General features: G+C 45.0%; 1 protein-coding gene across 2 annotated transcripts in view; it reads right to left on the reverse strand.

Moving 5' to 3' along the window:
- DIP2C (disco interacting protein 2 homolog C) overlaps window positions 1-17,601 on the reverse strand; it is a 485,199-nt gene that overhangs the window by 18,206 nt on the left and 449,392 nt on the right. For both annotated transcript variants that reach the window (XM_062211075.1, XM_062211076.1), the window contains one exon: window positions 11,136-11,197. In XM_062211075.1, the coding sequence (XP_062067059.1) occupies window positions 11,136-11,197 (62 nt within the window). The remainder of the gene's footprint in view (window positions 1-11,135; window positions 11,198-17,601) is intronic.

Genomic DNA, 17,601 nt, shown 5'->3' on the forward strand with positions numbered 1-17,601 from the left:
CCGGCTGGAGGGTGGGCGGGCAGGGCCCTGCCTGTGATCTCCAGGAGCCAGAGGGAGTGGTGGGAGAGGCTCCACGAAGGAGGGAGGAGTACAGGCCCCAAAGACAGACGTGGCTTCCCTCTCCAGCAAGGATAGCTCTATCCTGCAGGAAGCATGTATCGAACAGCCGAGTAACATTGAGCCAAGCAGTAGAAGTCTTCCCAGGTGACTGGGCCAAGGTTACTGTCTAAGAAACCCCCTTTCATGGTGAAGCACCTGCCCACTGAAGAGTCTGTCAGACAATTCAGGAGCCCATTCGATCAGCAGCTCGGGAACTGGAATTTCCTGCCCCTTCTCTCCAATGTCCTTCACCACTGGTTGAATCAGCTCTAGGAAGATGTATGCTCCATTCCTTCCCAGGGCTCAAACCTCCTTTACACTGCGTGTGGGCTTCAGCAGTACACATGCTTCTCCCATGGAGACCACCAGTTCCCTGTCTCAGTGTCTACAGGAAGTCTTCCAGTCTGGCCTGTAGCATTCCATGTTCTTCATCGACTCAAGAACAAATCCAGACTTTGGGGAAAAATGCTCTGCTTCGTTTAAAACCTGGGCTGTTTAGTGGCTGGAAGTTTACACTTGTACTAGCGAAGAAGACACACAGGGAGTTGACAGGAGGGAGACTGGCCATGAATTACAAAACCTCATGCTCTGTCCTCGACTGCTGTTGAACAGACTTGAATTTAGCACCCTGCTTCACTGGATGTGACGAGTCTTTAGGCTGCAGCCCTGAGAAAGTGCTGCTCACACACAGGGTTTTTCATAAATTGTCTGAGCAGAGCCACATCCCATCGTCCTCCACCCACATCCCATGTGAACCTGTGAAGCTACAGGGGCTTCTTCCTCCCACAGTGTCTCATCAGAGGGGCCAACAGTCATGTCTGAGACTGTGAAAAGGGGGATGAGCACACCTGCCATGTCCCTGAGACCCTGCTATTGGCTGGTCCCCCACATGGCCACTGGAGGAGTGGGCATCCCTAACACTGGCTCTGCAGACTTACTAACAGGTGAACACCACCACTAGAGTGCTGACACACAATCCAGCTGCCCATTATAATGATACGCTCACTTCAGAATTATCCAAGCAGGAGCCATGGGAAGCCACACAAACAGAATGTGGGCAGCACCATGGGGCAGGTGGGCAAGGGAGGGCACGGGGAGCTCACATGCTGCCCACCCACACTGCCGTCAGCACCGCGGGTTCCCAGTAGTCACTCACGACCTGGAGGGTGAACATCCTGTGTACCTTCCATCTCAACAACTAGTGGGACTGGACCAGAACTGTTGTCAGTGCTGGCCACGTGGCATCACACAGGCGAGAGGGACGGCCAGGACCCAGAACCATCCCCTCGTGTCCAACTGAGCTGCCAGCAGCTTGCCACAGCCGGCGGTCAAGGATGTGCTGCTACAAAAACAGCCAGGACTTTTAATTAACTTCAAGTTTTTTCCAAAAATAACCTGAAGCAATGAAAACATACCATTATATTACTACCACCTGAACAATCCATTTTTAAAAATCCCCAAAAAGAAAGAGGAAATTAATGTACTTCCTGGGCAGCAGGAGGTAATGAATGGCTCCAGTGCTTGGGTCCTTCCACTCATGTGGAAGACCCGGATGGAGTTCCTAGTCCCTAGATTCAGCCTGGCCCAGTCCTGGCTGCAGCAGGCATTTGAGGAGTGGACTGGAAGAGCGGAAATCTCTCTCTTTCAAATAAATCAAATACAAATTAAAGGAAACAAAAAGTATAAAAAAGGGACCAATCGCCCTACAAATAAGTGATGAGACACAGTACTTTTGTCTAGCATAACAGCATTGCACAAATGGTGTAGCAAAGCACACTCTGTGCACCTTTTTGCTTGTGAAATTACAAACTTGACATATTCCTCTCCTCTTCTCCCTCCCCAAATCCAGACTTTTCTCCCAGTCCCTTTCCCTCTTCTCCCCTTCCTGTGAGGACACACCACTAACAGGTATGTACAGGGCACCCCGTGAGGAGTCCTCTCTGTCCTGTCTTCATCTAGGACCCACGTGGCCAGGTACACTCCAGGCTTTAGGACTCTGTAGATTTCTCAGTGTTCACCCTAATCTGTGTCACCTGAGATCCTAACAGGCCCATTCATTTCTCAGGGCAAAGAGCGGGATAAACTGTTTGCTGCTTCTTGTGCATTCCTAAGGCCTCAAAGGCAAATTTATTTACAATCCTCTGCGTTTTGATTCTCAGCCTGTTCATTCTTTGGTCATTATAGCAGAAAATGGCAGCACACAATTACGAAACACAGTGACGCATAAAAATATTGAGACGCCCCCCTCTTTTTTTCTTTCTTTAACTTGCCGTTCCATGAAACGACCGGGAGGAAACAGGTGATAGGACATGTGACTTCAGTGTGCACTTGTGAACAAAACCAAGTGAAGCTGAGGTGTGTCACCACTCTGTGGCATTTGTTACACATCCCCGCTACTGCAGGGGGATTCCTACAGAGGGCAGGGGCTGGACGTCTGCTTCTGTAATTCTCTTATCTAAGAGACAAACTGAGGCCCTGAAACCCTTAGGGTCATACGGATAGGACAGTGTGTTAGAGGAAATGAAGGGAGAATGAGATTTAAAGACCAAAAGCAGCAATGGGATTCAAGCAGGTACACACTCTCTAGGGGCTACTGGTTACAATTTTATAAAGCAAAGATAAAAACATTACAGCAAAAAGCCCGCCTCTTCCACCTCCTAGGTCCTCTGGCATAGGGCCCGGGCTGCGAAGCCCACTTGTGGGAACAAGGCAGGGGTCTCCTCGGAAGGTGGGCTCAGCCACGTGCCCATCTGCTCTGGGTGTGCCACGGTTCTCCAGCTGTGGCTTTCTCCTTTCGCACGCACCCAGCCCAAGTGATTTTTAAAGGGAAGGAACGCATGTATTTTTATCAGGCACTAATGGAAGATGGAAGTCAAACCAAGGACTGGGAACTCATCTCCATGGAAGGTTTTGGCCTGTCTGGAGAGTGCCAATAACACAAGAAACTTTAAGTATAATGCAAATTCTTTTCTGTTCACTTTCCTCTCTTGGTAGTGTAGTTTGATTTCCAAGTATACTTCATTAAGCACTATTTAAGGAAATCACAAAAAGCAGATAACATTCTTGATCCTCTCATTACGTGCTAACTAGTAAATAGGGCTAAACAGTGAATTAAAAGATTGCATTCATGTCTGAAGAAAGAGCAGAAATAAAGGAGGAAAACACATACTAATAAAGAAAAGGTAAACAGTCCTCTAAATCCAAGGGCCCCACATGTGCAGTCAACCAAGCAAACATCAAATATATTCAAAAAAATTACATCTGTGCTGAACGCGTACAGACTTTAAAAAGCATTATTCCGGAGCTAGGACTATGATGCTGGCATCCCATTTGGGCACCAATTCGAGTCCCGGCTGCTCCACTTTCAAACCAGCTCCCTGTGGATGTGCCTGCCACAGCCACAGAAGATGGCCCAAGTGTTTGGGCCCCTGCAAACACGTTGGAGACCTAGAAAAAGCTCCTGGCTCCTGGCTTCAGTCTAGCCCAGCTCCAGCCATTGTGGCCATTTGGGGAGTGAACCAGAAGATGGAAGACCTTTCTCTCTCTCTCTCTCTCTCTGCCTCTCCTTCTATCTCTGTGTAACTCTGACTTTCAAATAAATAAATAAATCTTAAAAAATAAATTTAGAAGATCAAAATCATTATGCCCTAAACTGAGCGTGGCAACTATTTACACAGCACAATATGATATTTTGTGTAATAAGCAATCAACAGATTATCTACAGTAAGTGCATAGGTTATATGCAAATACTATGCCATTTGATATAAGGGACCTGGGGATCCTGGAACCCACCCCCTACAGACACCAGGGAATGACTATGTGTAAGTATACACATGTAATTTAAATGCATAGAAATGCATAATTATACAACAAACACATACTGGGACTTAAAATTTGTCAGGTATCATCCTAAGTATTTAATATGGATTTGACTGGGAGTCCTTGTGACAGTTCTATGATTAGGCACTCTTGTGATCATTTTACAGGCAGGGAAAGTTAAGCATTAAGAGAGCAACATGTGCAGATTCACACAGAAAGTGGGAGAACTGAGCCCAGGAACCAGGTCCTAAGCCTCACCTAACCTCATAGCACCTGTTAGACTCATCATAGTCAGAGAGACTGCCTAAGGCTCAGCTCGGGTCCACAAGGGACGTGGGGAGTCAGGTTGAGGCTCCTACACAATACAGAGCACCAAGACCAGCTGTGCGAACTTGCTGGGACAGTAACCCAAGGACTGTGTGGGACAGAATTAGAGGCTGGGACAGAAGTATTCAGTAAAGGAGCATGAGCTCCCCTGAAGGCTCCGCTGCCTGTCTTCTAAGACCTCAGACCATGCTGAGCCAACCAAGCGCAGCAACAGAACCCTCACACTCTCCCAGGGATCCTTTCCGTGTGCACTTACACACTTGTGTACACATATGTACTGCCACACACATGCAATACAAAAGCCTGGCACAAACTCACATCTGCATGTGCACACAAGTGCAGACACACAACATAACGTGCGATACTAGCAATATACTCACGTTTACACAAACTCACACATTCATGCATATATACATTTGAAAACCCTCACTCATACCACTCACATGGTACACACATATACACACAAAATTACAACATATATCCCACATATGTGTACAAACTCTCACATGCAGAGTGTACCCAAAACGAGTACATATGTGCAAATTCACTCCTGCACATAAAAGCAGACATGAACACACATTCTCAATACCTAAGCAACTTATATAAAACCTTCCGTGCAAACACTTGCAACACATGGAACACACATGTACAAATGTGTGTGCATATCTGTATACACATTTAACACACGTGTCCATGTGCACTCTCACAACATACATGCAACTCTCTTAAATATGTATGCACATAGACAAAATGGCACACTTAAAAGCACCATAAGGACATGTACAAACCCTCAGACTCATGCACATACACAATAAGGCAATACACACAACTCACGTACACAAATGTGCATAAACTCACATATGTATATGTAACACACACACACACATACACCAGGAGCTGACCTAGTAGAGGTCTCCTGGTTAGTTGTGTTGTCTTCATCTCCATTCTGTCCACCCTATTCTGTGGCTGATTAAATCACAAATCTATTTACAGGGTTTGTTCTATGCTCACTTCTCTTAGGATCTTGATACTTTGCCACCCACTGACCAGAAATTTAGTATCCACGTTTTTTCTAATAATATACTTTAACCACAACTTCAGGGTATAAGCACTGAGGAGGCCATGTAGTTTTCATTCTAAGCTTTTACACTAACATCGTGTGACAAACTGCTAAAACTCTTTGTTTTTTAAAAAAACATTTATTCTATTTGAAAGGCGGAGTTACAGAGACAGAGGGAAACACACACACACACACACAGATCTTCCATCCTCTAGTTCCATTTCCCAAATGGCCACAACCACAACAATGGGAGCTAGGCCAGATTGAAGCCAGGAGCTTCTTCTGGGTCTCCCACATGGGTGCAAGGCCCAAGCACTTGGGCCATTTTCTGCTGCTTTCCTGGCCATAGCAGAGAGCTGGACTGGAAGTATATAGCAGGGACTCCAACTTGTGCCCACATGGGATGCTGGCGCTGCAGGTGGAAGCTTAAGCCCTACACCACAATGCCAGCCCCTAAAACTATTTCTTTAAATGCAAAAAGTGGGCCAGTGTTGGGGCACAGTGGGTTAAATTACTGCTTGCAATGCTGGCATCCCATATCAGGTTCAGGTCCTGGCTGCTCTACTTCCAATCCAGTTCTTTGCAAACGTGCCTAGGAAAAACAGTAGGTGATGGCCCAAGTACTTGGGATCACTGCTTTGTGGGAAACCCATAGAGAGTCCCCGGATGCTAGCCTCAGCAGGGCACAACCTAGGCCACTGTTGCCATTTGCAGGGGGTGGGGTGCGGTAGAGGGGGCGGAGAATGAACCAGCAGATGGAATATTTCTTTCTATCTTTCCCTCCCTCTCTGTCTCTCTGCCTTTCAAATAAATAAATCTTAAAACAATGCAGAGATGCTTTATTTTCTTTACTAGGCACTTTGAAAAATTCAAGTGTGTATGGAAAGATCAAATCGGATATGACTAACAGACTATGAATTCGAGGTAAACATAAAGAATAGTATAAAACTGAATAGTCATTTTCAAGTTTTCTCAAAATAATTTCCTCATTTTTTCCTTTAGCTTGTGGGACCTCAATCTATCCTGGGATTGTGCGAAAATGAGTGTTGTGATGATGCGATGCAGAAATGTTCCCCAGGGCCACCTGCTACAAATGCAGATCACCAGGTCTCAAACAATGCAATTTCAGGAATCACCCTGGTATTAAAAACTATGTAACCTTGCTTTCTCCCAATCTGAGTGACTGAGCACTCTCTCTCTGTCCCTTCCATTCTGATGGATGCCCTATCCCCAGTAAAACCTTAATACTTTGCAAAACATAAACAACAAACAAACCAAGGAAGAAGACCAAGCAGGAAAGGTCAATGAACCCATCTGCTCGCTGCTCCCATTGTGCTGCTGTCCTCTGTCACATGTCTCTCTTGTGAGCACACACACAGGCACATTTCCTCTCTGCTCCTTGAGGAAGAAGTATACACAGACTGATAAGTTAGCCTTCATCAGGTTAACTGAGTGACAGCTGGGCAGGTGCCTTGGGGCTCCTGTGTGAATAAGTCATTCAAGCAATAGGAAAAGTAATTAATCCTTGTGCTAGACTGATATATTTCTAGTGAGAAAACAATCACCTCACTTTTATAGGAATAGAAACAAGAAAGAAATAGGGTCAACGTTTTCAGCAGCGATTCTGTTTCACTGCCCGCAAGTTGCTGGCTGTGGATCAGCAGCTGCCTCCCCTCTGTGGGGGTGGCAGGCAGCCTCCTCCACGACCTTTCTGGCTGGGTCTGTAATCACTCATCCTTGTGGGATGGATGTGAAGGGCAGTGAAAAAGTGAGAGTGAGCCCAGGAGTGTGGCCAGGAAAGCAGCATCTCCTAGTGTGGGGGCACTGGGGAGAGGTGGGCACAGTGGATGGCATGGCAGCAGAGGAGGTGGAGCAGGTGCTGTCTCCTGGCTGCAGACCATGGAGTGTGCTTTCCGGGAAGGGCTCCCAGCAGAACCTGGATGGGAAGATTGTTGCTAAAGACCCAGAGTGGAGCTCTGCTCCTCATTTTCCTAAGTTAGACGCCAAAGGGGAGAACGACAGTGGAAGTCCTGCAAAGACACTCTGTTGCCTGACATGCTCTCCTCTGACAAAGGAGAGAGCTGAGAATTTGAGTCTGGGGAGACCTCGCCGTGATGAAGCCAAAGGACAAGTAAGAGAACAAGGTACCGGGTGTGTGGCCTGGGTGGTGGTGGCCGGAAGAGCTTCTATGATCACTTGAAAAAGAGTTAACAGTATGTTAATTTTCATGATCAATGGAATTCCTGACACTTATGTGTAACAGTACATAAACACATAGCTGTTTCTAGTTCACAAAGCACTTCTACTTCCATTTTGGGTATTTCTTCTTTTTTAAATAATGAGCTAGTAGCCTAGTCAGGGGGAAAATATTATTATCAATTATCTTAGGAATTAGGATAAAACTGTCACCTGGAAAGATTATTGACTTGGTCAACGGCAAAGAAATGGTGACTCACACAGGAGGCCTATCCCAGGGCTTGGGCCTCCCATTCTTTCTGGCACATGATATTGAATTGACTGCTGAACTTTTAACTTTATTATCATACATTAGGCTGGCTTCAGTGTCATTTCACTCTTTCTAAATCAAACATTTTCTCAACAGGCAGAGTTTCTACCTTGAGGACTAAGTGGTAGGTCATAAGCGTCTCTCATTTCCAGGTACTCATAACACAACAAGCGGTGTTATGTCTCCAAGGCCAGCAGCTGTTATCCTTGCTGCCTTAGCATATTTACCTTTCATGTATCTGGAAGGCCAGGCCACAGACAGGACTGCATGAATGCTACTCAAAAAAACAAGTACTCTTTTCATGCCCATAAGTTATTAATTGGAAAATGGCATGGTCCAAAGTAAGTTCTGTCGGACCCTCGCCAGCAAGGATCCAATGCAGTCACGACACGGTCACTGTTCATCGGTTCTCAAGGAACTTTCACTCTTTCTCGATTCTCAAGGAACTTTACTCATTGGGACAGAAGGAAAGTGAGGAGAGAAGAAAAGAGGAGGAGGGGCCGCGGCGGCGGCCCGCCCAAATCCCAATGTCCCTTTATATCCCAAGTCCCGTGGAGCATGTGCTCCACAGCCAATAGCGGTTCTCTTCACGTGCAGTTTATGCTAATGTCGTCCAATCCGATGAAAGGGCATGTATAGCCTCAGATCGAAAGTTCACCTGTTTCACCTGGTTCCTCCTAGTTGTTTATGCAGAGTCCATTCTGTTTCATCTGTTTCACCTGGTTGTTTTCGTAGGACTTGTGGTCGATCGATTGCTGCAAACCATGTAGAAGAGGTTCCCACAGGTGGCCAGCCTGTGGTTCCCCACAAGTTCCTTTGCATCTCTCTATAACTAAGTTTCGGAATTCTGAAGATGTTCCAGACGGGACTTTGGGACCCTGTAGCTGGTAATCTCGGGGGCAGTCCTCCTCTTTGGCCACCAGCCATCTCATGAGGGGCTCTGTCTGTGATTCTGTACTGTCCAACAGTAGCTGTCTTGAACACTAGAGACTAACTCACGAGCTGGCGGGCAGGCAACCCACAAGCGTGGCAAGGTTAGGCTCTGCCTGGCTTCCTTTTTGGCACTACTGGCATTTTGATCATTTGTTGTCCCATGCACTGCAGGATGCCTAGTGGAATCTTTGGTCTCTACCAGTTACATGCCAGCAGGACCACCTCCAAGACACTGTCAGATGGGGCCCGGGGCGAGACAGCACAAGTATCCAGATGTGACCTCTAGTGGGTGAGTGGTGACTGCCCAGGCTGGCTGGCAGATCCCAGGTTCCTCCTTGGCCTCCACCATCCACCCCAACACACTCACAGGCAGGGAAAAATTCAGGTCCTACCACTGAACAGCATATTCCATCATTTGGGGTTGGGGCCTCCACATCTCCCACGTACTAACCACATGGCCATTCTCGCTCTGTTTGCTCATATGTTTACACAGTGACATGTGACAGTAGAGGAGTGAATGCAAAAATACAGAGGAAGTAGCAAAGTACCTGGCACAGCAATGAAAACCTAATAATTTAGGAAAGAAGACGCCAACGTCGGGGTATGAGTGACATGTAAACAGCAATGGAAGGGCATCTGTGTAATCACCAAAAAACAAAGGACTTATTGCAAATAGGCAAAGTTAGTAAAAATGATAACACTCTTTGCTCCTTCTTGGGCATCTCATTAGGTCCTCCTTGTTGGGCCAGAAATCCCTGCAAAAGCCTTCTCAGCTCACCCGACCTTCAGCCCTTCCTGTCCTGAGACATCCTCACACTCACCACTGTTCACCCTTGCTCAGGGCTCCTGAGGAAGCCACATCGAACAGGTAACTTCACTGCTATTTTTAAAATTCCCCAGAAAGTCGTTCACATAAAATTTCAGTTCACGTAAAGAAATGCAGAGAGGTTGTTATTTTTTTTTTTTAAGATTTATTTAAATGAAAGGCAGAGTTAGAGAGAGACAGAGAGAGGTGGAAATATTCCATTCACTGGTTTACTCCCCAAGTGGCTACAGTGGCTGGGGTTGGACCAGGCTGAAGCTAGGATCTTGGAACTCCATCTGGTCTTCCACATGGGTGGCAGGGGCCCAACTACTTGGGCCATCTTCCTCTGCCTTCCCAGGAGCTGGACTGGAAGTAGAGCAGCCAGGACTCATGTCGGCACTGCAGGCAGTGGTTTAGCCTGCCTGAGAATGTTATTTCTTGATGTGCAAAATGGGGTCTGACTCAATATCCCTGCCTTATGGTTAGATGGCTGGGGAACATCTGGTCGGCGGGCCATACAAGACCCATGAAATTATCTGGTCTGGCCCCGCCAAGGCAACTGCAGGCAGGACTCAGATTTGAATAAATCTATAGTGGTCTGATTTTTAAGTTGATAATTTTGTATGGCCTGTGAATGATGCTATAAATATCAAAAACAGCTCTTGGTAGAAGATTGGTGCCCCACCCCTGGTTAGAATGTTAGATAGAGAGGGGCTGGTGCTGTGGCACAGTGGGTTAACGCTCTGGCCTGAAGCGCCGGCATCCCATATGGGCGCTGGTTTGAGACCCAGCTGCTCCACTTCCTGTCCAGCTCTCTGCTATGGCCCGGGAGGGCGGTAGAGGATGCCCAAGTCCTTGGGCCCCTGAACCCATGTGGGAGACCGGGAAGAAGCTCCTGGCTCCTGGCTTCAGATCGGCACAGCTCAAGCCATTGCGGCCGTCTGGGGAGTGAATCATCGGATGGAAGACCTCTCTTTCTCTGCCTCTCCTCTCTCTGTGTAACTCTGACTTTCAAATAAATAAATAAATCTTTAAAAAGAAAAAAGAATGTTACATAGAGAAATGTAGGCCACAGGACTGCTACAGCCCAGCAAAGTTTCCATTTGTAAAGCTGGAGTAGCTCTGCCAAACTCTACCATGCTGTTATTTATAAGATAATTCTACTTCTGGACTGGCATTTTGGTGCAGTGGGTTAAGCTGATGCCTTTGATGCTGGCATCCCATATGAGCGCCAGTTCGAGTCCCAGCTGCTCTGCTTCCAATCCAGCTCCTTGCTAATATGCCTGGGAAAGCAGCAGAAGCTAGCCCGAGTGCCTGGGCCCCAGCCAACCATGAGGGAGACGTGGGTGGAGTTCCAGGCTCTTGGCCTTTGGCCTGGTCCAGCCCTGACTCTTGCAGCCATTTGGGGAGTGAACCAGCAGATGAAAGATCTTTTTCTGTCTCTCCAACACTGCCTTTCAAATAAATAAATCTTAAAAAAAAAAAAAAGATAATTATACTTGGAGCATATCAACACTTCTTCTACGTAGGTACCTGTATGTTGGGTAACAAAACCAAACAAATTGGAAAAAAGCAGCCTACTGTACCTGTCGTGCCGCAGGGCTCTCATATCAACATAGACAGTGGTTGGGTCAGGTCCTGAGGTCCCCTGTAAGCAACAACACGGCACAGTTAACTCCAGTGTGGGTGGAAGCAAACTGGGGTCTGTGCTTGCTACTAGCTGGCTGGCAAACATTTCTCTGGTAAACTCTTAAACTGGGGGAAAAAAAAAAAAAAAGCCCGAGCATAAAAACTGTCAACTTTATTTGATAAACTAAATTCCAAAAGGAACATTCCAAAAGGATAACACTTGTTGTTCATATAGCTTGACTCCCAGCCATATCTATATCTATATATGATAAGAAAGAAAAGAAATATGCCACAAGTTCTTGCCAAATACAACAAGGCCAAACTGCCAAGAGAATGGCTGGGTGGCAAAAGCAGGCTGTCAAGGACATGAAGCATCTTCTTCTAGAAATTCTTGCTACCTGCATCCGTTAGGGAGTATTTTTAGAGCTCAAGGTACTGAAGTAGGCTTGTGACATGAGCTGACAGATTCAAACGGGAGAGAGAAGAGGATGACTTGGTTCTTGTCCGTTCTATTTGTGTCTTCATTCTCCAGATCTGGGGAAGTTATTTTTGTCCAGGGCACAAGTCAAGGAGGCTGTATCATGCCAGCCGAGTGGGCAGAATTGTGTGGTCTGAGTCATTTGACAGGGCCAGAAATGTTAGGCTGGCACCATAAATCACTTCAAAACTGCGCTGTGCTAACTTCCAACCAGTGAGCTCTGTCGGTGTAACATTATGAAGGCAACATGCCGAACCAACATCTCGCATACACATCTTAGGAAAGCAATAGAACACTTTGTTTGGATATAGATGGAACTGACAACAAATTTTCCAGGGTGGGGGGGAGGACCCAGAGCCCTTCAGAATTTATTGGAAGATCTACACTAAAGTTCTTCAAGAGAGAATCCCAATTTTGCACCAAAGGTGTGTTAAGTAGAAGAAAAAATAAAAGTGAAGATAACTTTATTAAAACACACTACACTATGCAGTAATCCTGGTCTTTGATAGTTCACTACCCAGTTAGGGAAAAAGAACAGCACACATAAATTAGCTCCCGGGTGCGGGCTTACAGTGATATGCAAAGAACATTCTAAACTACCTGAGACTATTCGGTCTGTGTTACAGACAAGTGTTGACTAGTTTGATGTTCTGAGTAAGGCAAAAATACACAACCATCAAATATGAATTACAAAAATTTGAAAATAGGTCACTAAAATCAGTGGAAAATGATGTAAAATGGAGATGAATCCAAGCTGGCAGAGGAGTCACTAATCATGTACAATGGCAATGTGGCATCTGTCACATGTGTGAAGCACCTGAAGAGACCTGAGCAGTGACGTTATTCTGGGTCATCCATACCCCCGATCACAAGGTTCTACGGACCCTCAATCTCTGCCCTCAGCTTCCAGTCTGTGCCACTGCAGGAAGTGGGCAAGGTGGGAGGGCGGGCGGTGCTGCTGTGATGAACAGAAAAGTTCCCTACCTGCTCGGCCAGTGTCCACAGCCTGTGGGGCTACAGCGGCAGGAGGGTGGGAATGACAAGAAAGGAGAGAACACCAGACCAACAGAAAATCAAAATAAACGACACGTACACGGATACATAAACAAAACAACCCGACAATTAAAAATGGGATGAAGAAGAGGGAGGATTAGGGAGGAGAATGCAGAAAGCAGGGAACAAAGTAAAAAGAAGATCAAAAACAATGTCAAATATGGAAACTGTTTAAAATTAATCACTGTACCATTAAAGACTAAAAGAAATTTTTAAAAGATGTCAACATATCCACAGGGTAACAGAAGAGAGAGTAATAGATGACTAACCATGGACACATAAAGCTACTTTTTTTTTTTTTTAATACAGAAGGTAGATGGCATTACACGACATTTTAATTTTACAGTGCTCTGAGTCTGCCTCTCTCTGGGACGAGTGGAGAGCAATGATTTCATGGGCTATAGCTGTGGACTGTGGCTTTGCTGAAAATGTACCAAGTTTCTGATCACAAAAATGAAAGGGAGCCTGGAAGTTTTTACATCTAAAATTAGCCTATCTAGAGCTATTAATTGATAAAGAAGTAAAGTGCATTTGAAGCATGAAGGATGACTGGGCTCTTAGAAAGTCTGGCTCAGTAGCCCAACAAGGGATTTCCACCCCAGTGAGCATCCTGGGTCAACCATCATTATTTACTGCTCCCCACATGCTAACAGTCAACTCCCACTTTCTTCTCATCACCTTCCATTATTTTGATACCTGCCAGCTACCTCTATTAAATCAGCATGGTGGGAAAAACTCCAGAGAGCACCTCAGGCAAAATTCTAGGATGCAACTCATTTTCCTTTTCCAAATATTCCAGAAAAGGACAAAAAGTAGGTGATTTTCCATAAGCACTTGGACTGCCACACAGTCGTTCTTTGTGTCTACAGGCTGTCAGCAACTCATACTCCTTATGATGACGATTAACAGGCAGATACTAGAGAGAGCAGCAACTGGATACTAGATATTGGATACTAGAGGAGTTCATAACTGGTTTTGAGCTGCAATTTGGTTAAGAGATGAAGCCAGGTTGAAAAACTGCCACCACTCCAAAGTGGATCTCAGTCTAAAAATAAGCAATGGGTCAGGATTTCTAAAAGGATGAGATCTCTACTCTTGTTACTTCCTTCACTTAGCCAGTTGTGGGTGCTGCTATCTCTTGGCATCCTTATCTTTACAAACCTGAGGCAGGACAAGAAGAAAACAAGTGGTCTAATAAAGGTGTGTACACTCTTAAGGAAAACTGGTTATATTAAAGTTGAATGCAGTGATTTAAATAATTGCCTTTCTTCATTATTCCTTGAAACCTAAATATTACTTGGAATAAAAATAAGCCAATATTCACCCCAAATTACCCTCATTCACAAATTTTGCTGTAATGGCACAAGGCAGTATCTCAGAAAGAAAACATGTATTACTGCGTCCACCCCTTTCTCGTGCATGTGTGCAGAAGGAACTGTGTGGTGCTACGTTGGCCTATGCAATAATAAAAGAATAGGTGAGGAAGGCAACAAAGGGCTAAAATACAGATGTTTCCAAGTTCTGAAGACCCTGACAAAGTCTGAAATGTCAAGATATAAATCAAGGCATGTGTATTTAACAATAAAAAAAATCTTCACATTACTAAAGAATGCAAACCACTGTTCCCCTGGCATCCCTAGTGCATACAAATGTCCCTAAGTATTTTAAACATCGTCACATACTTAACAAAGTTATCTATCCCAGCTAACTCTTATTCTGGAACAAAGATAAAAGCTTTTTTTTTTTTAAATGGCAAGTTATGTAAATCAAAGAGGGTTTGCTTTAAAACTGTATACCAACAATGTTGTATGTACCAAATGTCAATTTCTCATTCCTATAGAAGTATTGTGTCAACTATGTGTTGCGTGAACAAATGAGTCGCGGTGACGCCTCAGCAGTAGATACACAGACCCACATCTCAAATATCAGTGCACAAACTCAAAAACTCACTGAACTTTTCAGCTGATTGGTGATTTTACTATTGTGCTATTAGCACAATCTAGTTAGGAGCACCTAGGAATAAAATCGGTAGAAATGTGAGAAATTAAGAGAATTCCAGGGACTGGCACTGTGGTTTAATGGGTTAAAGTCTCAGCCTGCAGTGCTGGTATGCAATATGGGTGCCAGTTTGAGTCCCGGCTACTCCAGTTTTGATCCAGCTCTCTGCTATGGCCTGAGAACACAACAGAAGAAGGCCCAGGTCCTTGGGCCCCTGCACTCACATGGGAGACCTGGAAGAAGCTCCTGGCTCCTGGCTTCAGATCTCTCTCTTTCTGCCTCTTCCTCTCTGTAACTCTGCCTTTCAAATAAGTAAATAATAAAATCTTAAAAAAAAAAAAAGAGAGACAATTCCAAAGCCTATGATATTGTGCTTATCTGATCCACTAGATGTTTCGAATCCAGCAGCAGCTTCTGTTGTCTCCATGAGAGCCACACTGTTCAGATTAAAGAGGAAAATACCAACAGAGCTATAAAAAAAATGAAATCCTGTCTTTTCCAACAAAATGGATGCAAGTGGAAACCATTACACTTAGTGAAGTAAGCCATTCCCAAAAGACAGATACTATACGTTTTCCCTGATCTGTCGTGACTAATAGTGCACTTAAAATGTAATGTACTAGAGTGAAATTGACATTTTGAGATTAGATGACTGTTTACAGTCTCTACTGTTGAGGAAGAGTGTTTTTTTTTTTCTTACTATGTGTTGAACTCATTACTGTTACATTAATCTTATGAGTATAAAGTATACTGAAAATAGATCTTTGTAAAAATTAAGGGTGGGAATAGGAGAGAGAGGAGGAAAAAGGATAGAAACGTGGGTGGGATGGAGGGTAGGGTGGGAAGTACCACTATGTTCCTAAAACTGCATATTTGAAATACATGAAATTTATATATCTTAAATAAATTTTTTTAAAAAAAGGAAAATACCACAAAAGTTGACTACTTTTTTGCAGCTCAAATGCCCAAAGAATTTCTCTATTCACATGGCACTGTGAAAGTTACGGAAATGTAACGGGCTTACAGGAGCTTTAGCCAGGTACTGTGAGGGAGCTTTTCAAAATGTTAACTAACTACAACCTGCCTCTGCCGCAGACCCCAAAATGCATTCCCAGTGGTCCTGGGCAAAGACAGGGTGCGTGTGTAAGTAGGGGCTCTGGGTCGGCCTTTCCCTTGTTCCAGCCAAGCTCTTCCTTTCCGATCTTTTCCAGTTCCTCTGGCGCCAGTCATCACCCTCACAGCTTCCCTGCTGGGAACGCTTTCTTGTCAGCTCCATGTTGTAGCACAGCATCTGCCACAGCTGGGCACGGTCATTTGCAAACAAAGACCAGGCTGAGGGTGGTTGGTCATGGTTTCTGTCTCCTTGGAGGCTGCCCACAGCTTACAGCACAGAGTAGACACTAAACACATCCTCTAGAATAAGGGAGAAAGTGATCCCATACTACCGCCGATTTGGGCAGTGTGAATGGAGTTAACTCTTCTTCCTGGGTATCAAATCCCTAAAACCTATTGCTGTTAAAAGCAGCCCAATATTTCTTTCAAGAGGTAAGAAGGGTAAAGGAAGCTAAGGTAATGGTTTCTCTGAAGGGGGAGGGATGCACTTCCCCTAAATGAGCGTATTTTCTGCTGGGAACAGGGTTTGGGCTCCATGTCCCTTTATTGTCCTGACCCAGTATTTAGCCTCAACAATCCAATAGCTTCCTTACTCCTTATATACACATGTACAATATATATTTTATATAAGTATTTATCACTTATTTATGTATTTACATATACTATCAATATATGATTATTTAATATATATAATGCACAATCTCATGGCTGAAACAGATGTTTAAACAGACGAGGTTATGAGGAAAATGGCCATTTGATTGGAGTTCATTTGGGCAGTAAACTCACACATCTGATTGTTTAAAAGTAACCAAAATAGGGTGGTGTTCGGCCTAAAGTCCCACTTGGAACCCTCGCATCCTATATCAGTGTCTTGTTTGGGATCCTGGCTATGCTACCAATTCCAGCTTCCAGCTCATACACCCCCTGGCAAGCTGCAAGGGAAGGCTCAAACAGTTGGGTCTCTGCTACCCATAAAGGAGATCCAGATTGAGTTTCCAGCTCCTGCATTTGGCCTGGTCAAACTCCTATCACTCACATGGTTTTGAAGGGTCCTCAAAAAGCTGGCACAAAGTGCATATTATGAAAAACTTGCAAAGATTTCCACAAGTTTTTGCAACAAGAGAAGCATCTTTTAATTCAATATTTCTGTGAACAGTTTGATGTGGTCAAGGAGCTCCGATTTCTGTCATGTAGAATGACAGTTAAAAAAATTGGAGAGGGGCCGGTGCTGTGGTGTAGTGGGTAAAAGCCGCCGCCTGCAGTGCCAGCATCCCATATGGGCACTGGTTCAAGACCCAGCTGGCTGCTCCACTTCTGATCCAGCTCTCTGCTATGCCCTGGGAAGGCAGTGGAGGATGGCCCAACTCCTTGGGCCCTGCACCTGCATAGGAAGAACCCGAAGAAGCTCCTGGCTCCTGGCTTCAGATCAATGCAGGTCTGGCCATTGCGGCCAATTGGGGAGTGAACCAGAGGATGGGAGACCTTTCTCTCTCTGTCTTTCCTTCTCTCAGTGCGTAACTCTGATTTTCAAATAAATAAATAAATCTTTTTTAAAAAATTGGAGAAGGTTGGAACAGGTAATTGACCTAGCAATTAAGACGTCCACTTCCTATATGGAAGTGCTTAAGTTTGACTCGGTTCCTGATTCTACCAATGCAGACCCTGGGAGGCAGCAATGATCATTTAAGAGACTGGGTCCCTGTGAGAGACCTGGATTGAGTTTCTAGGTCCTGGCTTTGGCCAGGACCAATCCAGGCTATTACAGGAATTTCGGGGAATAA

The sequence above is a fragment of the Lepus europaeus genome, chromosome 14, assembly GCF_033115175.1.
Source record: "Lepus europaeus isolate LE1 chromosome 14, mLepTim1.pri, whole genome shotgun sequence".
Classification (NCBI taxonomy): domain Eukaryota; kingdom Metazoa; phylum Chordata; class Mammalia; order Lagomorpha; family Leporidae; genus Lepus; species Lepus europaeus.